The sequence below is a fragment of the Salvelinus fontinalis genome, chromosome 24 (genome assembly GCF_029448725.1).
Source record: "Salvelinus fontinalis isolate EN_2023a chromosome 24, ASM2944872v1, whole genome shotgun sequence".
NCBI lineage: Eukaryota > Metazoa > Chordata > Actinopteri > Salmoniformes > Salmonidae > Salvelinus > Salvelinus fontinalis.
The window spans coordinates 13,457,139-13,483,952 of NC_074688.1; the positions used below are offsets into that span (position 1 = coordinate 13,457,139).

The 26,814-nt window shown below is 43.3% G+C and overlaps 3 protein-coding genes across 3 annotated transcripts; 2 read left to right on the forward strand and 1 right to left on the reverse strand.

Annotated features, from left to right (window-relative positions):
* Positions 1-1,615: 1,615 nt before the first annotated feature.
* LOC129821684 (GTPase IMAP family member 4-like) lies at positions 1,616-2,901 on the forward strand. Its single transcript, XM_055879276.1, has 2 exons — positions 1,616-1,643; positions 2,054-2,901. Exons 1-2 carry the CDS (start codon positions 1,616-1,618, stop codon positions 2,878-2,880), a joined length of 855 nt encoding a protein of 284 aa, XP_055735251.1. The 3' UTR covers positions 2,881-2,901.
* Positions 2,902-17,133: 14,232 nt separating this feature from the next.
* On the forward strand, positions 17,134-20,521 carry LOC129821967 (TLC domain-containing protein 3A-like). Its single transcript, XM_055879752.1, has 5 exons — positions 17,134-17,322; positions 17,966-18,049; positions 18,858-19,074; positions 19,535-19,633; positions 19,760-20,521. The coding sequence occupies exons 1-5, from the start codon at positions 17,204-17,206 to the stop codon at positions 20,057-20,059; spliced, it is 819 nt and encodes a 272-aa protein (XP_055735727.1). The 5' UTR covers positions 17,134-17,203; the 3' UTR covers positions 20,060-20,521.
* Positions 20,522-20,526: 5 nt separating this feature from the next.
* On the reverse strand, positions 20,527-26,777 carry LOC129821965 (gem-associated protein 4-like). Its single transcript, XM_055879749.1, has 3 exons — positions 26,664-26,777; positions 26,478-26,568; positions 20,527-23,903 (listed from the first exon to the last, which is right to left on the reverse strand). Exons 2-3 carry the CDS (start codon positions 26,488-26,490, stop codon positions 20,650-20,652), a joined length of 3,267 nt encoding a protein of 1,088 aa, XP_055735724.1. The 5' UTR covers positions 26,491-26,568; positions 26,664-26,777; the 3' UTR covers positions 20,527-20,649.
* Positions 26,778-26,814: the final 37 nt, after the last annotated feature.

The following is a 26,814-nucleotide window of genomic DNA, read 5'->3' on the forward strand; positions in this document are numbered from 1 at the left end:
AACACATGAATTTATTATATATATATAAATTAATTTTAAAAAATGTCGTATTTTGTGTTGTGTTTATGTTACGTCAGTTATGGGTTTTATATTTTTTTCATTACAGACATGAGAATAACATTGTGCTGCCAAGGCACGTAGCCCTTACAGAGCCTGGATGCTTGTGCACGTGTTTTAAAATATTCACGTTATAAAACAACTGGCTTTTTATTCGGGCAGCTAATAGAGCAAACAGATCTTCACCTATATTTGATTATCATCATCTACATCATATAGGCACCCTGTGTTGTGGCTTTAAATGGTCGAAGACCGTGGTTGCAATGGTTTATGGGTTAGAGCATAGTGCCAACAACACCAGGTTTATGGGTTAAATTCCTGCTTGGTTAACATACTGAATGTGTATCACTTTCAATTTTGACCGTGTTGTAATCTCATTCACCAAACACTTCCTCCCAATGCTCGAAAACAAAGACACTGATTAACTTCCCCTTTCAGCTGCTATACACAATTAGCCTGGGGACGAGGTTAACAGTTCTGTTGCTCTGGATAAAAGGGTCTGCTAAATGATCGCGTTAATAACAAACCACCAAGCTCATCCAATGCTGTATGTCCACTTGATTGGCATGTATTCTAAAATGATTTTCCTGTATTGAGAACCCAGCCATTCAACACTTTGTTTATGGGAATCCCAGACTTGCCTCCTGGACTGAGGTGTTGTTCCCTTAGCTGAGACCTATTTCTGTAGCCTATGGATGTCACTGTCCTGCCGAGGGCTGATACCGTGTAAGTACAACACTCAGGAATAGTACTGCTTACTTTGCCCCCTGGTTACAATGGATGACATCACTCAACAGAGAATACTGGGAGGAGTCATTCTTAAAGACATAATGGGAAGTACATTTTTACCTCTGGTTTGCTTTGAGTCTACAGTATATCAGTAAATACACTGAGTATACCAAACATTAGGAACCCCCCCCCCCCCCCCCGCCCAGCAGAACAGCCTCAATTAATCGGGGCATGGACTCTACAAGGTGTCGAAAGCGTTCCACAGGGAGGCTGGCCCATGTTGACTTCAGTGCTTCCCACAGTTGTGTGAAGTTGGCTGGATGTCCTTTGGGTGGTGGACCATTCCTGATACACACTGATAACCATTCCCTTCGTCTACACCAAGTGAAGTGAATTTAACAAGGGACATCAATAAGGGATCATGGCTTTCACCTGGATTCACCTGGTCAGTCTATGTCATGGAAAGAACAGGTGTTCATAATGTTTTGTACACTCAGTGTATATTAGCTTGAATCAACACCTGTATGACACGCCTGGTTGGTTGCATATTAACTAGAACAACTTCTGAAGAACTGTAAAGTGTCATTTGGAACTGTTATGAATGCCTTGGGCATGACTGGTCTACGATACCACTTATCATAGGGTGGGTTTGTTATACTAATCAATGGGTACTTTTGAAGCAAATGGGAGGTACTTTCTTCACAATGTAACAGGCTAGGGAAGAGAAGAGATGTTGTGTTATCGCCGGAACGTAAGTCACAAGAGCATGGACTTGGCTGTCGCAATCTACTGCACTTCTCAATCGTAACATGAAGAGTGGCACCTTCAAATGGCAGCTCATAGTTCAACCACTCTTGGTAAGTCTTTTGACTGTTATTCTATTCTTGTATCATTAATAGTGCCACACATGCATTAGCTATAATTATAAACTGGGTGGTTCAAGCCCTGAATGCTGATTGGATGACAGCCGTGGTATATCAGACCGTATACCACGGGTATGACAAAATGTTTATTTTTACTCCTCTAATTACGTTGGTAACCAGTTTCTAATAGCAATAAGTCACCTCAGGGGTTTGTGATATTTGGCCAATAAACCACGGCTAAGGGCTGTGTCCAAGAACAGCCTTTAGCTGTGGTATATTGGCCATATACCATACCTCCTCGGGACTTATTTCTTAATAAGATCATGTGTTGTTACTCAATAAAATGAAAGCATGAATAGATATAAAATACGTTTGAGGTGTGTTTAACTCTTTAACTCCATTAGGTCAAGACCAATGTATTTCAAAGCGGATCCTGCTTTTACTTGGAGAGAGACTGAGTGGAAAGAGCTCAGTGGGGAACACCATCTTGGGCAAGAGGGGATTTGACACAGGGATAATGACAACTCACAGCTCCAAGAGGAAGGGCACTGTTGCAGGAAGACAGGTGACTGTGGTGGACACGCCTGGATGGTACGTGGGGCGCAGCACCCCTGGCAACGTGGCACAGGAGCTGGGGCGAGCCCTGTCCCTCTGTTCCCTGGGGCCCCATGCCATCCTCCTGGTGGTCTCTGCCATAGGGGACTTCAGGCAGGGAGAATGGAGGGCCATGGAGGAGCACCTGAAGCAGATCCAGGCCCCTATCTGGCAGCGAGCTATAGTGCTCCTCACCCACGGAGCTGAGATACCAAGAGGAACCACCGCTGAGGAACACATCCGAGGGAAGGGCAAGAGTCTCCTGTGGCTTGTGGAGAGGTGTGGGAACAAGTTCCATGTTCTGGACAGCCAAGCCAGGGACAACGAGGTTAAGGTCCAATTGCTGTTGGAGAAAATTGATAGGATGGTTGAGATAAATATGCGTCCAAGGGAAATACAGGAGAGGTTGTACACCCAGGTGAGAGAGAGCTTGAGGATGGGAGGAGGGAAACAGCAGGGAGAGGACATGGAAATGCTTGTCATGCAGGACATGAGGACAAGGCAGAACCAGCAGGTCACAGCAGTGGTACCCATAGGTAAGTCCTCTGCTCTCACAAGGCTCAATGATGAGCTGGGGTGTAAAATTGCATGTTTGTGGCAAAGGTTAAAGAATACCATTGCAAATAGAGAACATTAGGCTACTTAGTAGCATTGTATAACTGCACAGGCTATATTCAGATGTTTTTGTTTATTTTTCTGACAGAGACATCTAAATGCAGGCCAGCTGCGTTTGGCCTTGTGCTGCTGGGAAGAAGGTTTTCTGGGAAGAGTTCAGCAGGAAATACCATTCTTGGCAGAAGAGAGTTTGGTAGTGGCAAAAGAACAGTCCATTGTGTGGTGGGACAGGGAGAGGTGGAAGGGAGGACGGTCACGGTGGTGGACACTCCCGGTTGGAGTCTCTATGGTCTGTCCAACCCGAAGAAGGTCAGACTGGAGATGAGAGGCAGTGCATCCCTGTGCCCCTATGGGGTAGTTTGTACATTCCTCTTGGCCATACCTGTTGACTCCTTCAAAGAGAAAGATAGGTGTGCTGTGGAGAAATACCTGAGTGTTTTGGGCGAGGGGGTATGGAGAAGCACCATGGTGCTTTTCACCTATGGTGATGAGTTAAGAGGCAGAACCATTGAGGAGCACATTGAGGAGACTGGAGAGCCCCTCCGTGAGCTGCTGGGGAAGTGTGGTCACAGGTACCACGTCTTAGATAACAATATTAATGCCGATCGAACCCAGGTTATTGAGCTGTTGCAGATGGTGGAGCAGTTGTAGACACTGGATCATTCACCTCTGCGGAAAACACCCTGTTATATAAAAAATTTAAATTATACATTGATGTTATTTGCGCGAAATTATTTAAAGTAAGTTCTTGTATGGCCTTATCTAAAACAATGTTTATGTTTCTCTGTATCCAGTCAAATCATTTAAAGGTCCACTGCAGCTAAAAAATGTGGTTTAATATATATTTCCACACCATGAGATTGTAATAATACTGTGAAATTGTGAAAATTATGATAATGCTTTTAATGTAAGAGCTGTTTGATAAAGACCACCTGATATTTCTGTCTGTTTTGGTGGGATATAGTTTTGGTATTTCCATGGTGACATCACCATGCTGTAATTTGACATTCCTTGATTAGACTATATTTGTCACGATCATTGTATGTTGGAAGAGAGGAGGACCAAGGCGCAGCGTGATAACAATACATTCTTCTTTTAATTAAGCGAAACAAAGAACACTATACAAACGTGACGCTATAAACAAATAGTGCTGAACCAAACACTAGACATAGACATAGACAATAACCCACGAACTACCCAATGAATATGGCTGCCTAAATATGGTTCCCAATCAGAGACAACGATAGACAGCTGTCTCTAATTGAGAACCAATCTAGGCAACCATAGACATACATACACCTAGATTAGACACTGCCCCATAAACATACAAAACCCCTAGACAATACAAAACACATACATCCTTCATGTCACACCTTGACTTAACTAAAATAATAAAGAAAACGAAGATAACTAAGGCCAGGGCGTGACAATATTTGAATGAAAACATAGATTATATGAATTAAATCATGATTGGCTTGATTAAGTTACCAATGTTAGATGTAGACAGTTCAAGACTACTTACTTTTTCCCTTTTGATAAAAAATTATCATACTGTATTAAGACTGTATTACGTTTTTATGAATGTATTAAATACATTGGAAATTAAAAGTAAGTAAACCAACACAAGCTTTACATTAATAAAATGTGTCGAGTAAATTGCCACAGTAGATTCTCTCTTGTAAACGAGGAAATACCTACTATCAATTTCAACGGAATTGATAGTTCTTAAATAGTTAAATCTATGCTTAGTCTGCTCAAACATTAGGTTTAATTTACACCGAACGTAATACCCACCAGAGGGGTAAAGAGTCTTGAAAAATGTTGGCAGCAAACAGTGCAGTCAACCTTTGTTTTTCCTGTGTTTTGTATCACATTGTACAACAGCTGATGAAACTAACACTGTACAAGTGTGAGAAAATGTGATCACTATAATTTCCTGATCATTGCTGGTTTAAAATACAATCTACACAGGATTTTCTAATCAGCAGGTTTGCATGGGCGAGAGTTTCGGCTTTCCATAATGGCATCACCATGTGTTAAATTGGTTAATAGCGTACCACAGTATGAGACATAATACTAATAAGTAAAATTGCAGTACTACCCAGTACTGAAGGAAGTCCCGCCTTCGCGAGAATCCCATGTGGCTTCGGCCTTAGGGATAAGTGACCCTAGTGGTGAATGTACCCTAACATTTGAACTACGGTTTACACTTATGATAATCCAGCCAATCTCAATTGATTGGATGTAATCATCTCATTCAATTTAATAAGTTAAATTGTCGAACATACCTTTTCAGGTTCTTCCAAGTAAATGAGACATTTTAAGCTTTTCCATATTAATCTAGATGAAGCAACACTTTCAGGTTAAGTAAAGTTTACACAATGACTAAGTTGGATGACAGGTCAGCAGAACTCATTGAAGTCGCTGACCAAATGAATGATGAGAGAACTCAGGTGAGGCAGACGGAAATATTGATTTCTAAGCAAGCGGAGGAAATCTCATCACTGAATCTCTCGTACTCATGACCTCTATCTGCAAACCATGACAGATAAGTATGAGACCGAAAGTAGCAAGTGCAACACTCACGTGTCCAAAATCAGTACTCTAAGCGCTCAAGTGGACTCTGCAATGCAGCAGAATACCACCACCCTTAGGTACAATCTGGTGGATTTCCAGAACGGTCATGAGCTACAGCGTGACTACCCAACCAAGCAACCGGTATTCATAGGAGTGAAGACGATAGAAGGTTTCAGACTTTGCCTCCCTCGTGTCCCTCAGTCTTCTCCTCTTGGCCATTTGGCACTGAGCAATATGAGCCTATTCGCCAACAAAGCCAAAGCTTGGCTTCTCCTCTTGGCCTTTCGGCCCCAATTTCCCCAAAGGATGAAGCCAACCCTCTCCACCCGCTTTACGCGGAACGCCTTGACAAACTCGCCAAAAACTCGCAAACATGATAGCTCAATGACTAACACTGTCAAACAAGCTCGGAATGAACACCCCCAAGCTTACTATCATAGGCTTCGTTCAGCTTACTTTGGCCTACTCACTGAAATAGGAATGGAAGAGCTGTTACCATTCAAACAAATGTTTCTGTCAAACATGTATCCCACCTTCATTACCTACTTGGGTCCTACAGCCCACGTTGGCTTGCCTATCTTACAACTCAGAAAGCTTGCAAGCACAGTTTTGAGGCATCAAAAGCTTGCCACGCTAAGAGCTCTGACAAGTCGGTTTTGAAGTTTGACCAGGAGCACTCACGCCAGTTAGAGGGTGCATTATCAGGTATTGGAGCATTGAGAGATGACGCACAACAACGGTTTCTACCACGAAACCACAAATCCAATAACCACCGCGGTTGACTGTAAAGTATGTCGCCATCGAAACGACTACCGCTACAATTGACCTGTTCGCTACGTTCCTGCACCCAACCCACACATAGTGTCAGAGCACAAGGTTAACTAAGGGTTAAAGGACGATCAAAACGTAGACCAATGTTCTCTAGAAGTTCCACGACGTGAAGAACTAAAGCGAGAATTATTTTAGAAAAGGGTAAAAGATAAGTCACAAGGACTAGACGGGGAATTGCCGGACACCAGGTCCGCAGGAATGAACACCCTTAGCAAGGAAGTTAAAAATCGAATTTCTCCCGCTCTCACTCGAGACCCTATCAAGGGCCCGCTCGATCGAGAAACAAGCCCACAGGCTTTGTCTATTGACTCTGATATAAAGGTTGCAAAGAAAAAGGTTCAAAGCTTCTCTAAAGCCAAGCCCACTCAAAATCAGAAAAGTCGATCTGCTTTCACCTTTAACAGAAATGGCACATGACGTCGTTGCGAACGACCACTCCACTTTGTGGGGAATATGTCCACCAAACACAACTCTAAACGGCCATACCTGGAAACAGTCCTGGAGGACTGCTTAACTTGTCATGCGCTAATTGATACGGCGTGACAATATCGCTCATCTCTCAAACATTGCTCGATGATCTCAAAAGGGTTTTGAAGCCAACTAAACGTTGGTTAAAAGTGGAACAATGCGACACTACATTTTGAGGTTTCACTCAGACTACCTCGCCTCTCACATTGAGAGTCGCTCGTATCGCTCGTTCACCCTGTGTATGTTACCAGTCTTGAATCTGAACCCCTGCTACTTGGAGCAGACTTTATGGATCGGTTACTCCCACTGATGGACTGACTACACTGTCTTCACCTAACGCTAGCTGCAACGCAGTCATTCATGAGGGGTATCTGTTAGGGGCACCCCTTGGGAAAAAAGACGTTTCGAAACCTTTTGGTGCAGAATCCGATCCAAGGAGATATTACGATATCTCAACACATTCCATCAGCAAACGTGATTGACCATTATTTTCATGATTTTGAGCCAGCAGTCTCTGTGAATGAGCAACTTCCCTCCTCCTTGAAGTGGTGTAATACGCTAGTTGAGATGAACTTCTCTTGCCCTTCGGACGCTTCCGCAAGCCTTGCGGCCGCCTCAGCAATAACTCCCACTCAGCAATGACTCCCACCCGATGACTCCCACTGGTGAAACACTTTGCGATATCACAGACAGATATCCTCGTCTCAGTTTGCAGGTACTGAAGAGGTTGCCACACGCAGACGTGGTGGTGACTGACAGGCCTCGACAGCCACTGAGCGTTTTGAAGCACAAAAACAAGGAGATTTGGTTGAAAGGTTACAGCCATTCTCATAACAATGCGGCCGCTGACAACTCGTACATAGGGTCCAATCTTTTCGTTTGTACCTCGGATACCAACACCAACCGCTGGTGGGAGGGTCCCGAGACACAAAGGGGGGTAATACTAGCCCAGACCCATGATGAGCCTCATCGAGGCCGATGGGGGAGTCAAGACTACGTGCAACACCGTACAAGGCCTCCAGAGCAGAAAACAAATCTAGTTGTAAACTTCCCCAGGAGAACAGAGAGGAGAGGACAGGCCCCTCTCATCAGGGGCCGAGTCAAAAGTAGTGCACATGAAATGACACCAGATATAGATTCTACAGACCTTACTGACTACTTCCAACCCCATTTTTACCTCTGCACAAAGAATAGTTTTTTCTCTATAACCCAATTTTTATTTCATATATAGTGTTTTGCATTGGGGGCAATGGAATAGGCAGAGTACGGAGTGCTGCTGGATATTTATGACACAGTTCCCCTAAAAAACTAAACATTTGGTTGTAGAGACCTTACTGAATAATTTCCACCCCCTCTAGCTGAAACATGTAGTCAAGTATTTTTCTTTATGGCCTTATGTATTTTGTATACGGTGTATTGGATTGCATTGCAATGAATGGGGTGGGTGGAGTAAGGAGTTACCAGCACCCCGTATTAAACCAGTTGCCCAGCACAAGAGACCATTTATATTCTACAGAATCTATTGAGTAATTCCAATAACATATAAAGTGTGTTTCATTAAATATACATAATAGTTTTTAACATAACAGTATTTGTGTAAATCTTCAAAGGAAATGCTGTTATAAATAATACAAAATATAAAAGCTAAAAATATATTTTTTCCCCAAGGTCTTTGTTCTTACAGAAACACAGAAACTTCTCTCTTCTCCTCCAGACCTTCCGAACAATCATGTTTGTGCTGCCAGCATAATTTCCTGCTGCTGGGAGAATGGAATACAATTGTTCTCATATTTTTCACAACAACATCACACCCCAATCTAGCTAATATGTCTTGACTTGAGGTTCAGCAAGAAGTTACAAATCCTCCCTTCAAGTCATAACGATGCTAAATGTTTGCGCCAGGGTGGCGAATGAGGGATATGGCTTCAAAACGGTCCTCGATTCAGGGGTGAAAGGTGTCGCTTGTACTGCTCAATTTCGCGGCTGGGATAATGGGATAAAGTTCTACAGCTGCACCATCGAGAGCATCCTGACCGGTTGCATCACCGCCTGGTATAGCAACTGCTCAGCATCTGACCATGAGGCACGACAGAGGGTAGTGTGTACGGCCCATTACATCCTTTGCTGTTGTTCTGGGATTGATTTGCACTTTTCGCACAAAAGTACGTTCATCTCTAGGAGAGAACGCATCTCCTTCCTGAGCGGAAGGCTGCGTAGTCCCATGGTGTTTATACTTGCATACTATTGTTTGTACAGATGAACGTGGTACCTTCAGGCATTTGGAAATTGCTCCCAAGGACGAACCAGACTTGTGGAGGTCTACAATTATTTTTCTGAGGTCTTGGCTGGTTTCTTTTGATTTTCCCATGATGTCAAGTAAAGAGGTACCGAGTTTGAAGGTAGGCCTTGAAATACATCAACAGGTAGACCTCCAATTGACTCAAATGATGTCAATTAGCCTATTAGAAGCTTCTAAAGCCATGACATAATTTTCTGGAATTTTCCAAGCTGTTTAAAGGCACAGTCAACTTAGTGTATGTAAACTTCTGACCCACCGGAATTGTGATACAGTGAATTATAAGTGAAATAATCTGACTAAACAGTTGTTGGAAAAATGACTTGTGTCATGCACAAAGTAGATATTCTAACCAACTAGACAAATCTATAGTTTGTTAACAAGAAATTTGTGGAGTGGTTGAAAAACAAGTTTTAATGACTCCAACCTAAGTGTATGTAAACTTCCGACTTCAACTGTAATTACATTTCTTCCCAAATGAGCCGCATTGACATCCAGGACCTATATACTAGGCGGTGTCAGAGGAAGGCCCAAAAAATTGTCAAAGACTCCAGTCACCCAAGTCATAGACTGTTCTTTCTGCTACCACATGGCAAGCGGTACCGGAGCGCCAAGTCTAGGACCAAAAGGCTCCTTAACAGCTTTTACCCCCAGCCATAAGAATGCTGAACAACTAATCAAATGACCACCCATACTATTTACGGGTGGTCATTTGCTAGCCTTGCATGCTGACGAAAAAGGCAGTTTAAATAACCTAGCAGAGCAATAGTAATGGTGTATTTTTGTAGGCACAAACTCAGCCATGGCTCATTGGCCAAAGCCTATGGGGAAATGAATGTTAAAAAAAAAAAAGACGATTTTTGGATAAACACCTTAAATATAGTAAACACAGGCTTATGAGATCTTAAGTTTTGTCCTATGAGATAATACTCATCAGCTAACATAACTTTTTGTGGATTTTGAAGCATTTATGTAATTAAACAAGCACATAAAGGTTTCATCATTCATAAAGGTCATGTTAACTGTGTCACGCCCTGACCTTAGAGAGACTTTTTATTTCTCTATTTGGTTAGGTCAGGGTGTGATTTGGGGTGGGCATTCTATGTTCTCTATTTCTTTGTTGGCCGGGTATGGTTCACAATCAGAGGCAGATGTCTATCGTTGGGATCTTGTTTTTGTACAGTTACTGTGTAGCCTGCAGAACATTACGTTCATTTATCTTTTGTTGTTTTTTTGGTGTTCATCAAAATAAAGAAAGATGTACGCTTACCACGCTGCACCTTGGTCTCATTCCAACAATGGACATAAAACAAACTGACATATCATAGAACAAAATCTATAAGATCGCCTAAGCCTGTAAAGCATTTATGTAATCAAAACAAGCACATAAAGGCTTTATCATTCATAAAAGTCATGTTAACTGTCTGATATCATCTCATAGAACAACACGTATAAGATCACCTAAGCCTTTATACCCAAACCCCATTAATTTCCCCTTCGGAATGGCTGAATAATCCAGAGGTAACTCATTTCCGTTTTTTAGGACCACAATTTTTATTTTATTTTTATTTCACCTTTATTTAACCAGGTAGGCTAATTGAGAACAAGTTCTCATTTGCAAATGCGACCTGGCCAAGATAAAGCAAAGCAGTTCAACAAATACAACAACACAGAGTTACACATGGAATAAACAAACATACAGTCAATAATACAGTAGAAAAAGTCTATATACAGTATGTGCAACTGAGGTAGGATAAGGGAGGTAAGGCAATAAATAGGCCATGGTGGCGAAGTAATTACAATATAGCACACATATACAGTGGGGAGAAGAAGTATTTGATACACTGCCGATTTTGCAGGTTTTCCTACTTACAAAGCATGTAGAGGTCTGTAATTTTTTATCATAGGTACACTTCAACTGTAAAACAAAAATCCAGAAAATCACATTGTATGATTTTTAAGTAATTAATTTGCATTTTATTGCATGACATAAGTATTTGATCACCTACCAACCAGTAAGAATTCCGGCTCTCACAGACCTGTTAGTTTTTCTTTAAGAAGCCTTCCTGTTCTTCACTCATTACCTGTATTAACTGCACCTGTTTGAACTCATTACCTGTATAAAAGACACCTGTCCACACACTCAATCAAACAGACTCCAACCTCTCCACAATGGCCAAGACCAGAGAGCTGTGTAAGGACATCAGGGATAAAATTGTAGACCTGCACAGGGCTGGGATGGGCTACAGGACAATAGGCAAGCAGCTTGGTGAGAAGGCAACAACTGTTGGTGCAATTATTAGAAAATGGAAGAAGTTCAAGATGACGGTCAATCACCCTCGGTCTGGGGCTCCATGCAAGATCTCACCTCGTGGGGCATCAATGATCATGAGGAAGGTGAGGGATCAGCCCAGAACTACACGGCAGGACCTGGTCAATGACCTGAAGAGAGCTGGGACCACAGTCTCAAAGAAAATCATTAGTAACACACTACTCCGTCAAGAATTAAAATCCTGCAGCGCACGCAAGGTCACCCTGCTCAAGCCAGTGCATGTCCAGGCCCCTGAAGTTTGCCAATGACCATCTGGATGATCCAGAGGAGGAATGGGAGAAGGTCATGTGGTCTGATGAGACAAAAATAGAGCTTTTGGGTCTAAATTCCACTCGCCGTGTTTGGAGGAAGAAGAAGGATGAGTACAACCCCAAGAACACCATCCCAACCGTGAAGCATGGAGGTGGAAACATCATTCTTTGGGGATGCTTTTCTGCAAAGGGGACAGGACGACTGCACCGTATTGAGGGGAGGATGAATGGGGCCATGTATCGCGAGATCTTGGCCAACAACCAAAAGCAGGCCACAAATGTGAATGTGTCAGCATATGGTCTCACAAGGGCTCTGAGGATCTCATCTCGGTACCTAATGGCAGTCAGGCTACCTCTGGCGAGCACATGGAGGCCCCACAAAGAAATGCCACCCCACACCATGACTGACCCACCGCCAAACCGGTCATGCTGGAGGATGTTGCAGGCAGCAGAACGTTCTCCACGGCGTCTCCAGACTCTGTCACGTCTGTCACATGTGCTCATGTGCTCAGTGTGAACCTGCTTTCATCTGTGAAGAGCACAGGGCGCCAGTGGCGAATTTGCCAATCTTGGTGTTCTCTGGCAAATGCCAAATGTCCTGCACGGTGCTGGGATGTAAGCACAACCCCCACCTGTGGACGTCGGGCCCTCATACCACCCTCATGGAGTCTGTTTCTGACCGTTTGAGCAGACACATGCACATTTGTGGCCTGCTGGAGGTCATTTTGCAGGGCGCTGGCAGTGCACCTCCTTGCACAAAGGCGGAGGTAGCGGTCCTGCTGCTGGGTTGTTGCCCTCCTACAGCCTCCTCCACGTCTCCTGATGTACTGGCCTGTCTCCTGGTAGCGCCTCCATGCTCTGGACACTACGCTGACAGACACAGCAAACCTTTTTGCCACAACACGCATTGATGTGCCATCCTGGATGAACTGCACTACCTGAGCCACTTGTGTGGGTTGTAGACTCCGTCTCATGCTACCACTAGAGTGAGAGCACCGCCAGCATTCAAAAGTGACCAAAACATCAGCCAGGAAGCATAGGAACTGAGAAGTGGCCTGTGGTCACCACCTGCAGAATCACTTCTTTTTTGGGGGTGTCTTGCTAATTGCCTATAATTTCCACCTTTTGTCTATTCCATTTGCACAACAGCATGTGAAATTTATTGTCCATCAGTGTTGCTTCCTAAGTGGACAGTTTGATTTCACAGAAGTGTGATTGACTTGGAGTTACATTGTGTTGTTTAAGTGTTCCCTTTATTTTTTTGAGCAGTGTATATACACGTACATATGAATGTGCAAGCAGAGATACTGGGGTGCAAAGAAGCAAGATAAATAAATAAATACAGTATGGGGATGAGGTAGTTGGATGGGATATTTACAGATGGGCTATTTACAGATGGGCTATGTACAGGTGCAGTTGGTGAGCCCTAATTCAATCTTCGAATTATCCCAGATCCGTGTACGGCTCGTTAAATGAATATCCGAATTTAAACAGCTAAGACGCATAATAATGTAAACTGCATGAATAAATGTTTCTTATGTGGTCCACAAGATTGAATTAATGAACAGAGATGTTGCGGAAAAGTAACAGGTTACTTGTGCTAGATGTTTTCAAAGTAAAAACTGTGTGACTACCTGACGTTACCTGACCATTGCTCCAGCTAAACTCAGCAAAAAAAGAAACGTCCTCCCACTGTCAACTGCTTTTATTTTCAGCAAACTTAACATGTTCATACAAATATTTAGACATAACAAGATTCAACAACTGAGACATAAACTGAACAAGTTCCACAGACAAGGACTCGTTTTACTGTGAATATAGATACTTTTGTACCTGTTTCCTCCAGCATCTTCAAAGGGTCCTTTGCTGTTGTTCTGGGATTGATTTGCACTTTTCGCACAAAAGTACGTTCATCTCTAGGAGAGAACGCATCTCCTTCCGGAGCGGAAGGCTGCGTAGTCCCATGGTGTTTATACTTGCATACTATTGTTTGTACAGATGAACGTGGTACCTTCAGGCATTTGGAAATTGCTCCCAAGGACGAACCAGACTTGTGGAGGTCTACAATTATTTTTCTGAGGTCTTGGCTGGTTTCTTTTGATTTTCCCATGATGTCAAGCAAAGAGGTACTGAGTTTGAAGGTAGGCCTTGAAATACATCAACAGGTAGACCTCCAATTGACTCAAATGATGTCAATTAGCCTATTAGAAGCTTCTAAAGCCATGACATAATTTTCTGGAATTTTCCAAGCTGTTTAAAGGCACAGTCAACTTAGTGTATGTAAACTTCTGACCCACCGGAATTGTGATACAGTGAATTATAAGTGAAATAATCTGACTAAACAGTTGTTGGAAAAATGACTTGTGTCATGCACAAAGTAGATATTCTAACCAACTAGACAAATCTATAGTTTGTTAACAAGAAATTTGTGGAGTGGTTGAAAAACAAGTTTTAATGACTCCAACCTAAGTGTATGTAAACTTCCGACTTCAACTGTAATTACATTTCTTCCCAAATGAGCCGCATTGTGGCACTAAGTGATGGTTGTATGGGGAGCTTGTTTATGGCTCTATCACTTCCAAAGTGTCAAAGGAAATGAAACTAAAAGGAATGAAAGCATAAAAAAAGACATACAAAATATAGTTATCACACCTCCTAATTGGACTGTATTCTATTTACGTCCAAGGTCTTGGCAAAATGACCCTATCATGGCATTGTTTAATGTCATATCTAAGCTGTTCCTAATATGCAGTGTGTTGCTTAGGGCACTATCCTAAGTCGATAACTACATGATAAGTCTACAGCTGTAAGGCACCCGCTTCGGGCAGTCTACAGCGATGACCTATGGACCTCTGTGGAGAAACTGGTGAGTACTGTAGCTGTAGAGTCAAAAGGCCTAAGAGTAACTTTTCAACTTCACGAAGGCTGGTATTTTGTTTGGACCCTTAAGTGATCCGAGCATAAATCCTTATTAAATGTTCCGGTGTGCGTGTGCATTTGTGCTTCCGCAAGCGCACATACCAAGGGAAAGAAACCAAGTATACGGATAGGCTGCAACCTATTCAGAATGAGTCTGATGTCATCAGATCATTTCCAGGTCAATGCCTGGAGGTCAGTAAGAATTGATGTCGACCTCAAGACGTGTTAAGGGGACCTGTAGTAGTTTTACTACACGTCAATGTGTCTTACACCATTGTAGTGGTGATAGGTATGAAGGAGTCTATTTCATAGCTATGTCCTCCACAGAGGAGCTAACCTTACGACGGAAGTACTGTACTCTATAAGCTCTGAACCAGTCATACGTGGTGTGATCATGGTTCATGACTTCTAATAATATCCTGAATGGAGGGTTTAATTTATTAGTGGCATGTGTGTTGACCATCAGAAGATTGTTCTGGAAATTCCCTTACACGTGTTGCAATCTGAGTGACTACTAACTCCTCTGTCGCTGTTATCAATAGCAATTTGACTTGTGAGGTCTCTAACCTTCTTACTGATTGTGACTGGACTGACTGTGCTGGCATTGGTACTTGGTACTCAAGGGGACCAGTTGTCCTACTGATTTATTCTGAAATGTTATCCTACAGGAACACATGATTAGAGCATTGTACTAGTTGTATTGTAGTTGAACCTACACATGACAAGGCATGACCAATTTTGTCATTTGTTTTGGAGGTGGAACGACCAGTGTGGTACACCTCCGTAATATCTTAGATGTGTTCTAAGGTTATCTCCATCTGAGTGGACGCGACCCAGTCGTTCATTCTAAATATTCCATTGCCATACTGGCTGGCAACGTTCTTATCCCTTGCTTGCTATGCTAGCTAGCCATCTACGGCTAACTTACAGTCACGTCAAAAAGTGCAGACAATAACAGCAAAGTAGCTGCATTTGCATTTGTTTAAACTGTTTTCTAGTGACATTTATTTGGATACATCCATAATATGCTGATGAGGCGAGATTTCGCCTGGCATAGAAAATGTGCTCTCTAGTCAGGACACTGTTGTTCAGAGGAGCTAGCCAACAACACAGCTACAGTAACACAATCACTTCAAACTGAAGCTGGAAAGACTGCAAATTAGCTGCGTTTCGTTTGACCTTTTCTCAAGTCACATTTTTTTGTATATATCCATAAAAATGATGCCAGTTGAATCATGACTTAGACTGGCTGAGAAACGGTACCTGCCTGTCTGTCTCGTCCCGAATCACGACACGTTCATTACCATGGGACAGCAGGAGATCGAATTGAATATTGAAACAATGTTGCAAATATCGGAGAGACAGACAGCAAGGTTTATACAAATCTCCGCTGTTGAAAACTAAATGTTAGTCTACAAAAAAGTGAGATAATGTCTAGATGCTTTTTATAGTGGAGATAACATTTATAAATTGCCTGGCTGGGCTGATGAGACAATGCGCAGTCAGATGGAACAGAGTAAATAGGCATTTTAACATCATAGATTTAGCTGGTGGCAACTTGTGGAATAGACACTGGCTGGAATGGGGTTTTAACCAATCAGCATTCAGGATTACACCCACCAGTTGTATAAATTCTATTATTCTACAGGAGAGGTGATGGAGCCTGAAGGTCTGGAGGGGAGATAGGAATAGGAGAGGAATGTGGAGAGGATGGGAGGAGAGAGGAAAATGAGGGAGGAGAAGAGAGAGAACAGAGGGGAGGGGAGAGTATAGGTGTGTATTGTGTGTACAAGTATGCAAAATATGTTGTTGGCTTGAGGATATGTTGCTTAAACACTCCTTAGTCTCCCATGAAAATGACATCAGATATAGATTCTACAGACCTTACTGAGTAGCTCCAACCCAACTTCAACCTCAGCACAAATAATAATTTTCTCTCTTTAACCAAATGATTTCCATATACTGCGTATTGCACATGTCAAACTCATTCCACGCAGGGCTGAGGGTCTTCGGGTTTTCACTCCTCCCTTGTACTTGATTGATGAATTAAGGTCGCTGATTAGTAAGGAACTCCCCTCACTTGGTTGTCTAGGTCTAAATTGAGAGGAAAGACTAAAACCCAGCAGATACTAGGCCCTCCATGGAACGAGTTTGACACCCCTGGTGTATTGCATTGGGGGCAATGAAATAAGCGGAGTACGAAGTGCTGCTGGATATTTAGACCACAGTCCCCCTAAAAAAAATATATGGTTAGTAGAGACCCTAATAATAAGTACTTCCAACCCCTCTTTTATATCTTCAATTTTTTTACATCCAATTATTGTATACCAGTCTAGACATATATATTTTTTAAATATTAGTAATTTTTTTCATGAATATTTATCATTGTTTTCATAAATTCCTTGTTGTATTTGCTTATTAGCACAATACAAATGGCCACTGATTAATTTTAATATTTTTTTTAATCTACATTGCAATGTTTAGAAATGAGGGCTTTTATTTTGAAGGTTTCCTCATTGAAAAACAAGAAAGTTTCTGCACATTATTTTAATAGTAGCTGAGCTTAAAAAGTTTAAAAAGCTCAGCTATTATTAATTTGCATCTGCACCGTGAATGTTTTCTTCCTGCTTCCTCGCACTTTGACCTTGAGGCGGGTTAATGCGAGTGTATCATGTTTATGTTAGCTTGGGGCACTGCATTTTTCCCGGGATTGTTCTTCATATCCAGGAAAGTGCTTAAATCAGCTTTCAAAAGTTGGAATGATGCAGATGTGTTTGTGGTCAGCGAAAGGTAGACTTTATTACATTAATATTTACATATGCATAACCTAGCTAGTTGTTGTCCTTGAATGACTTCGCTAGTAACTGACAACGGGTATTTCAGTGAGCAGATGTCTAGTTATATCAAAACAACTCCGGAGATCAATCTATCAGAACTGAACCACAACCTGAATTTACAGGAGACATTGAATTTGGCGATTCTCCTTTAAACCCAGGAGCAACCCAACTTGCAATTCACCAGCTTTTCAATCTTAATAATGTCAAAATACGTTCGGTACTTACCAAATAATGGAGTTTCACTGAGCAATTACAGCCGCCACGGCCAATGGACTTCCAAAATAGGTCTATATAAAAATACATGTAACCGAAAAAATGCCTTATCTGAAAATAATCCATTGTTTTTGACGAAGTGTGGATGGGCCAAATACCTCTTCTGTACCTCCTGCAATATTTGTAATATCATTTTAAATACACAAAATATAGCCTATCTAGAAATATACAATCACTAAAACGTAGCCTATATTGTCTACTTAACCCTTTAACTGGTATGACAATAAATACAAATTCGTTTATTTTAAATGAATATCAGAACAAATGAAAAACCAATTGTGTGCACTTTCATAGCCTCATCATATATCCCATCTCTTTGCAAGGTTGGTGTCCTCCATCCATGCCACTTTGGCTACTATTGTTGGGTTCATAATTGCTACTGCCTCCAGTGATGTGATGTCTGACAGGTAAGAATTCATATTTTGATTATTGCCATCAAACCAGCAATCATCACTTGTAGTGATTGAGTCATCTCCTCCCCTCTCCTCTGAGTGAGACTTGTACCAGTGATACTTTTGTTTGCCGGCTGAATGCACTACCTCCGGTGCCATAAAAACAAGCTTTTGGGGCAGAGGCAGTAGTACACTCAGACACAAGACTGACCTGAATAGGTGCCCATCACTAGAGTGATCTCTAGAGATCAAAACTTCCCCCCTGCTCCAGGCTGCAGAACATCTTAACACTGGTCAATTTACACAACCATTCCCAATTATCATATTCTCATTATCAGCAGGGGTTTGCTGTGTTTATTTCCTTAGTGACTGAAACTGTATCTCAAATATTCATAGTACTCTATACATGATCATCTCATAAAGAGCTGTCACTCAAGGCGAACTCATGAATATATGCTCCCCGCCCACTCAGCCTGTCTTTCTCAAATTTTGAGTATTTCTACCCAAAGCAAATATTTAATGGCTGATTATTTTAGTCACTCAAAAGGTTATTTTACATGGGAATCAGAATCACTGACTGTTCGGGACCTTTTTAAAATAAATGTTCAAATCCAGGTCATGTGACATGATTCACTAAAACACAGGGACCTAATTTATATTACTTTACTCAAAGCTCCAAAGTTGCATTTGGTGGAGGAAGAGGATTCTGTGATTTTTATAAGGATGAAGTCACATTTATATTTGTTTCGCACAACAAAAATCGAGTGTAAGTGCTTACTCTCGTCATGATCCTAATGTACCGGTATGTCACCATCTTCTTTAGGCACAGACTGACCAATGAATTTGTGTGGTTTGGCGCTCCTTACATGGCGTTTGATATTTACGCCATGTATCTGAGTAACTACCACAGTCAAAAGGTAAAAGGGCACGAGGCGTACAGAAAGCACTCCCTCCTTACCATCAAGCTGTTCCTCCTCCGGCATCCCCTGCTGATAGTCCATCACATGGTCCTCCTCACGGTCTTCATGCCCACCATTCTGGTGAGGAAGGAACACAAACATTACTGGACCGTAACGTTAGGTCTGATGTGTTACAACGGCAGTTGAAATTTGTCATTATAAACTGGTTGGTTCGAGCCCTGAATGCTGATTGGCTGACAGCCGTGGTATATCAGACCGTATACCACGGGCATGACATTTATTTAAACTGCTCTAATTACATTGTTAACCAACTTATAATAAGGCACCTCGGGGGTTGTGATATATGGCCAATATACAACGGCTTAGGCCTGTATCCAGGCACTCTGCGTTGCATCGTGCTTCTGAACAGCCCATAGCCGTGGTATATTGGCCATATACCACACCCCCCCAGGCCTTATTGCTTAACTATAGTCCAGTTTCTGTTATTGAGAATCTGCCGTGTCATCCTCAAAAGCTGGCTGTGATCATTTCTCAGTAAGTTAGTGTTTAATATTCATATAGTGCTGTTTTTTTCCCTCAGTTCCTCAGGACTGGTCTCGGTGGAGACTTCTTCATTGGCTGTTTCTTCATGGCAGAATTCAGCACTCCTTTTGTCTCGTTAGGAAAGGTTCTGATCCAGGTAAAGCCACAACCAGATTTATAAGCCCCTTTGTTTTTGTTGTGCTTTAGGAAGTCTGAGCATAGTATTAAGTGCACTATAACTCGCTGTACATTCAGTAAACGTTCCCTATATTTTCCTCTCTAGTTGGGACTAGAGGACTCATGGCTTCACAGAGTCAACGGTGTGATGGTTCTGCTGAGTTTCTTCACCTGCCGTATCCTGCTCTTCCCCTACATGTACTGGGTGTATGGTCAGCAGTACACCATTCCTTTCCACAAAGTGCCTTGCCATCTACCGCTCCACTGCAACTTAGCCAACCTATCCATACTGGCACCTCAGATCTACTGGTTTGTGCTTCTGTGTCACAAGGCCTATCGCCTCTACCTGTGTCAGACTAGGTCAAAGGGTCAACTTGCTCGCAAAGATGGCTCAAAAACAGATTAGAGTTGCCATCTAATTCTATGGTTAGCAACATGTAATGTCAATTATGCTTATTTTGCTGCTGGTCTTCCATGCCATGAGTTAGCAGTTATTTAAATCCTTCCTCTGAAGGAACAGTCTATGTGGAATTTAGGACCTGCAACTGCCTATCAATACAAAATGACCAGTATTTATCAAAATTCTCAGGGGTCCGTGTGTTATACTGTCTGTACTACTACAGACGCAGCTCGCAGGAAATATTTAGTGATTTATCAGGATAACTTTTCATCCCCAAATTATTGTTCAACGTTAACTGGAATATTTGTTAAAGATTGCACAGGAAAATATAGATTTGACATAGAAAAATGAAGTAGAGGTGAAGCACTGAAAGACCAAGCTTTTGTCAAGTTGTAACCTGGTCTTGTGTCCTAGTGTTGATGATCAGTTTTTCAATAGGTGAGTTGATTAATAAACCATTGAAAGACATGCAATTTGTCTGTTTTTATTTTATTCAAAATAAAATAATTGTATTTTCAACACAAGGTCAGAACACATTTTTTATTTGAGGCTGGGAACAATAAACCCTCATTCAAGTGCTGTCTGAAAAAAGTACATCAACCTGAAGACGACAGCTGAGCAATTTTCTGATGCAACACGGCCTTCATCTCGGCGCTCTCCAGGTTGTCTGTGATGGTGGTGAAGAAGTGGCGAGTGTTCTCGGTCTCCAGGTGGGAGCTGCTGCTGGGGTGTGCGGCCAGCACTGCCTCGTAGTGGGTCAGGATCTCGAGGGCACACAGGAACAGAGACTCGCACTGCCCGCCGGGCATCATCACATGAACGTGCTGAACATGGCAGAAGAGCTGGCTCAGTACAAACAGCACCTCCTGGCTGGCGGTGGTGGTAGCTGCCCTCTCTACCTTTGAGTCTTTGGGTGAGGTGTTGGAGGAAGACGGCGACAGCTTTCCCCTCAGGGAGTCTATGACCTCTCTCATGGCGCTGGCGTACAGCAGCCCCACGTGGGCCCAGCCCTGGCCGGGCAGCCAGTCTTTGCAGCTGGTGCCGCAGAGCAGCTGGAGGACACGCAGCAGTAGCACGGACAGACGCAGCTCGCAGGAGAACGGCCGCAGGTCCAGCAGGGGGAGAAAGTCCACATACTCCAGAGAGTAAGGCACGTGGAGCCGGCCTGAGCGGAGCAGCTCTCGCATGGCTCTCAGCAGCCTGCCCCACTCGGTGATGGTGCACCAGGGTAGGGTCTGTGTCACGGCCACCAGCAGGCCTTTGCTGAACATGTTGACGTCGTCGGGCCGGTGCTGGTCCAGAGCCAGAGAGGTCAGCATGGTGTCCTGAACCTCGTCAGAGAGAGCGCAGCACTCCATCCACGCCACCAGCCCTGTGCCCTGCCCATACCGGGCCAACTTTAGGCCAGACCACTCCTGCTCCGGCAGCTCGCACACAGCCAACAGTGAGGACGGCACCTCGTTTTTGAAGTGATCTCCCCACACTACCTTCAGATGGAAGCGAACAGTCCAGTCCAGGGCCTCCACTTTATTGTAGAGCCAGAAGAGGGCTCTGGACCAGGTGTTGGGGGCTGAGGCCACCTCCCGTCCCACCACCTTGCCCAGTGCAGTCAGCACAGTGACGAGCATCTCCTTGGACTCTGTGGATAAGTGGTGGGGTGCGCCCTCTACAGGAAGCTCCCAGCACCTGCAGCCCTCGTTCAGAATCTGGCAGAGGACGTAGAGGAGGGGGAACGGGGAGCAGTTCATGACCCAGTGTGGAGATAGATCCTGGGATTCCAGAGAAAAGGCAGAGTGGAGCAAACGCAGGCACAGCTCCAGGCTGCAGGTGCTATAGCCAGAGGAGGGGGAGAGGTGAGGCAGGACGAAGGCACACACAACCTCTTCAGGGTGCAGGAAACTCTGGCCTCTCTCTGAGCTCTCCGAGATGCTCGGCTGCATAAGTGCAACCAGGAAGTGCAGGAACTGGTCCTCCTCCTTAGCCGAGGACAGTTTAGTCATGGCAGTATCTTGAAGACAGCTGCACAGTAAGCTCCCCGCAGAGCTGCCCGTCCCCTCTGTGCAACCGGGGGCACCGCCCCTCAGCCCTGAGAGCTGCTGGAGTATGTTGGAGAGGAGGCTGTGGGCCCCATGGTTCACCACCGCCAGATGGCAGCACCGACGCAGGGTGGCCTCGGGGTTCTGAAAGGCCACGCGGGCTATGGCGGCCACGGCCAAGCTGAGGTTGTTCTGCACCGCTCGCCCCTGGATGATGCAGTTGAACGTCATGTTGAGCTCCTCACTAAAGCCCTCCATCACAGCCAGGGGCAGAGAGCCCTGGAGACCCCTCTTGGAGCAGGTTAACATTTCCGCTAACGTTGTGTTTTTCTCAGCTAAGGGGAGCTCTGCGAAAATGTTCACAATAATGTCCTTCAGCTTTCTGCAGTGGTCTACTTCACTATCCATTTGGCACTTTACAATGAGAGTGGAGACTAATTTCATGACAATGTCCTTTCGCTGGAATGTGGTTTTGTTTCTCTCCAGACAGCTGATCCACTCCTCCATGCTCAGGGACCAGCTCAGTTCAGTGGCAAATAGCATAGTGAAATCTTGGAAGCCCTCCAAGCGGTGGTTAATGATGGCTACGGCAATGTGGGCCATTTCCTCAGCGTTGCTCTCTGTGTCGGGGAAGGACAGTGAGACTAACAAGCCTCTCAAAGTGCTGTGCACATTGTTCAGTGTCTGGCGCTCACCCTCATCCATGGTCTCAGACATGGACCGTTCCTCTAGGGACTCGAGCACTCTGGCCAGACTGTTTTTCAAACGGTGTGCCAAGTCACTGGTGTCACCGCTGTCTGTCATCTCCAGCAGCCCTCTCTTCTCCCAGGCCTGAGTGAGCTGTGAGACAGTCTGCAGGGCTTGCATTAGTGTCATTCCACAGGGTCTAAACTGAGAAGGTGTGTGGGCTGCCTTCAGGTCACTGTGGGCCTCACTTATCACTTGGACCAGGTCAAACTTCTCTATCCCAACACACCTCTTTCTGACAGTCACTGCACTGGTCAGGCTCTGAAGTTGCACCTCAGCTGGGAGGATGATAGCTTGGTCTATCAGATGCGAGGTGTACAGGGAGTCGAGGCAGTTGGATAGGGCACGGTAGCAAAGGTCAGAGGTGCTCAAATGCTCTTTCATCTCCTCCAGAGCATGGAAAAAAATGGACAGCACATCAGTGGTGGATGGTGGTGATATTGGGGTGTCTGGGTCTGACTTGAACCTCTTGGCAGCCTGAGGTGAAAGGCCGGTGGTGTTGGTGAGGCGGGTCCACTGGTTAGTAAAGACCTTATCTAGGTCGTCCTCCTCTTGCCTTCCCCCCCTGCCCTTCCACAGCTCCCACCACACCTCCAGCAGGACGCGGACATCCTCCTCAGTGCTGTTTCGGGTAACGTGTTGAACTAGCTCCTCTAGCTCTGCACTCAGGTTTGCCGATGGGAGGCAAAGCAGCAGCTGGGCGTAGATCTGAGAGAAGCCTGTCAACTTGACCAGCTCAAACAGCACTATGCGGTTAATGTCAGGTAGGCTGTTCTGCAGAGAGAAGAATGGATTCTCCCTCCAGCCAATTTCCATGTCTTCTTCGCTCTCCCGCCCCAGTAATTTGCTCCATAAGACGCAGATGATTTTCTTCTTCCAGCGGACACTGCTCAGACCGCTACCTCGCTCCTGACCACAAATTTCTCTGACAGCCTGTAGAATTGGGTGGCCAACCTTACTCCAGTCCTCCTTCTGCAGGGCACTGAGTGACGCTGGCTGGCATAACCTGTTGGCCAACAGAAAGCCTCCCTGGAGAACGGCAGTCTTCTCACAGCTCAGCCAGGAATCTGAAAGCACAAGCAGAACAGTGAGAACGAATGAACACATGAGTAGACTAGAGAGTAGTTAGTTCAGTACAGAAACCAGGTTGCCAGGGCCAAGTGTAAATCCATTTGAATATAATCACTTTGACAGCATCCCTTTTGTTTAAAAAAATAATTAAATTACTTTGCATACATGTAACCTAATGCCGAAACATTCCAGAGATAAAGGAGCTCAAAGTTTACCCATTTGTCATACCCCACTATACCATGTGACATCCATGTCTTCATCACCGTAAAATATAAATGATATCAAACTCAACTGTTTAAAAGCTTACAAATAGGGTTGCAAGCTTCAGTTGAGACAACGTGTTCTTGTCATTTCAATCATAGAAATAGAATGGACCTATTCTTCAACTTAACACCACAAAGATGTACGCTGATCTCCCCATATTCAAATGTCAACTGAAAGTTGCCACACCTATTTCTCCCCCATGTGGAAGCTAGGTGATTTGCAACGGCACAAGGCTGCATTGAAAACAAAATCTCCCCCTCCACAGCATCCCATTTCCCATAACATGGAAGAGACTTGCGCTTGAGCCTTTTACTTTAGGTCCACCAGCTTCAAACAGATGTAGAAACAATATTTTTCTATTTGAGATTTCACAGCGATTTAGATGGTACAATGATTCCCTACACTATTCAGTGCTTGTTTTTTGTAATTTATTTGTATTTATTTATTTCACCTTTATTTAACCAGGTAGGCTAGTTGAGAACAAGTTCTCATTTGCAACAGCGACCTGGCCAAGATAAAGCATAGCAGTGTGAACAGACAATTGAGCGACATTGTAGAATTTTAGCAACCAAGAAATGACACAGCGATTTCTACATTGGCCACTTGACTCGATTTCCACTAGATAACACAGCCACAAAGTCAAAACAGCTTTCCCTTTTTGACACTCTCAGGCAGAAGAATTCAATAGGCGAATATCACAGCCATTCACAACACTGGAAGGTAAGTAATACTGTGAAACACACCATCATTCCACTATTACTGCAGATATTATGGACGTTTTCTGAAATTACAACACAATTTAAAATAATTGTGGCACCTTAAAAATGGTCACGTCTATTCTATTATCTATGAGGATTAACAGTAATTTAAAACCCGATATTCCCATTCAAGTCAACATTCCAACCATCTTTGTGATACCATTCGAAAGTTTAAATTTTTACTTATTAGTACATTTATCAGCCAAAACATGACACCCACCCTGTATTCAAGAGCATGTTGTGTCTCAACCTATGGCAGTCAAAAGAACCTCAGATGATGTCAAATAGGGTCCAAGGTACAACATACAGTACCAGTCAAAAGTTGACACACCTACTCATTCAAGGGTTTCTTTATTTTGACTATTTTCTACATTGTAGAATAATAGTGAAGACATCAAAACTATGAAATAACACCTGGAATCATGTAGTAAGCAAAAAAGTGTTAAACAAATCAAAATAGTTTATATTTGAGGTTCTTCAGAGTAGCCACCCTTTGCCTTGATGACAGCTCTGCACACACTTGGCACTCTCAACCAGCTTCATGAGGCAGTCACCTGGAATGCATTTCAATTAACAGGTGTGCTTTGTTAAGTTAATTTGTGGAATTTCTTTCCTTCTTAATGCGTTTGAGCCAATCAGTTGTTGTGACAAGGTTGGGGTGGTATACAGAAGCTAGCCCTATTTGGTAAAAGACCAAGTCCATAATATGGCAAGAACAGCTAAAATAAGCAAAGAGAAATTACAGTACATCATTACTTTAAGACATTAAAGTCGGTCGATCCAGAACATTTCAAGAAAGTTTCTTTAAGTGCTGTCACACCCGGGCTTGAACCTGATCTAACATCTCTGGAGAGACCTGGAAATAGCTGTGCAGCGATGCTCCCCATCCAACCTGACAGAGCTAGAGAGGATCTGCAGAGAAGACTGGGAGAAACTCCCCATATACCGGTGTGCCAAGCTTGTAGCGTCATACCCAAGAAGACGCAAGGCTGTAATCGCTGCCAAAGGTGCTTCAACAAAGTACTGAGTAAAGTGTCTGAATACTTACGTGAATGTGATATTTCAGTTTCTTACTTGTAATACATGTGCAAACATTTCAATAAGGCTCTTTTTGCTTTGTCATTATGAGGTATTGTGTGTAGATAAGGGGTTTAAAAATAAATCAATTTTATAATAAGGCTGTAACATAACAATTTTTTATAAAGTCAACGGTCTTAATACTTTCCAAATACACTGTATGTCTCATGGTATAGTTGGGTATGCAAAATCGGTGAACTTTGAGCACATTTATCTATAATGTTTAGCCATTCGGGTCCAAAAAGTCACTACAAATCGGCAAATATGTATGAAAGGTTTAGTTCAAATCAAAAGGTGTCCTGTCAAAAAGTGATTCAAATGGTTTTACCCGAACACACATTTCACTACAGGTACTACTGACAGTAAATAATGTATATTCAGCGTCAGCTCACTAGTTATGCAAATTCATACAGCTAACATGTTTAGAGCTATAAACAAAGCACATGCATTCAACTTAAATCTCATAGCTACCTTGAGTCATCATTGTGTTTGGGTGAGGCGCAGTTCAGTCTTCAATGTGCATCCTTTCATACACGCTGGGCCCAACAGCACGCCAAGCCAACTACAACCAAGAGCACGTGCACATTTTTGTTCAATTAATTATTATACTGATTCATAATAAAAGGAGACAAGTTAATAATTTAAAATTATACTTACTTTCTAATGCGATATGACAAGAAACCAATAAAATAAACGTGTTGAACTTTTTTTTCTTCGATCATTCAAAACAACTCGTCGTACGTCCGCATCAACGTCACGTGGGCGGGATTTTTTTTTATTGAAGAGCGACGAAATGTATTTTCAAGAC

What these genes read in the sequence shown, in the direction of transcription:
- LOC129821684 (XM_055879276.1), top strand. Translation starts at nt 1,616, where the DNA reads ATGGCAGCTCATAGTTCAACCACTCTTG. An exon ending in TCATAGTTCAACCACTCTTG is followed by an intron (nt 1,644 to 2,053) that starts GTAAGTCTTTTG and finishes TAACTCCATTAG; the next exon opens with GTCAAGACCAATGTATTTCA.
- LOC129821967 (XM_055879752.1), top strand. Translation starts at nt 17,204, where the DNA reads ATGTTTATGTTAGCTTGGGGCACTGCATTTTTCCCGGGATTGTTCTTC. An exon ending in GTGTTTGTGGTCAGCGAAAG is followed by an intron (nt 17,323 to 17,965) that starts GTAGACTTTATT and finishes TCTCTTTGCAAG; the next exon opens with GTTGGTGTCCTCCATCCATG. An exon ending in AGTGATGTGATGTCTGACAG is followed by an intron (nt 18,050 to 18,857) that starts GTAAGAATTCAT and finishes CATCTTCTTTAG; the next exon opens with GCACAGACTGACCAATGAAT.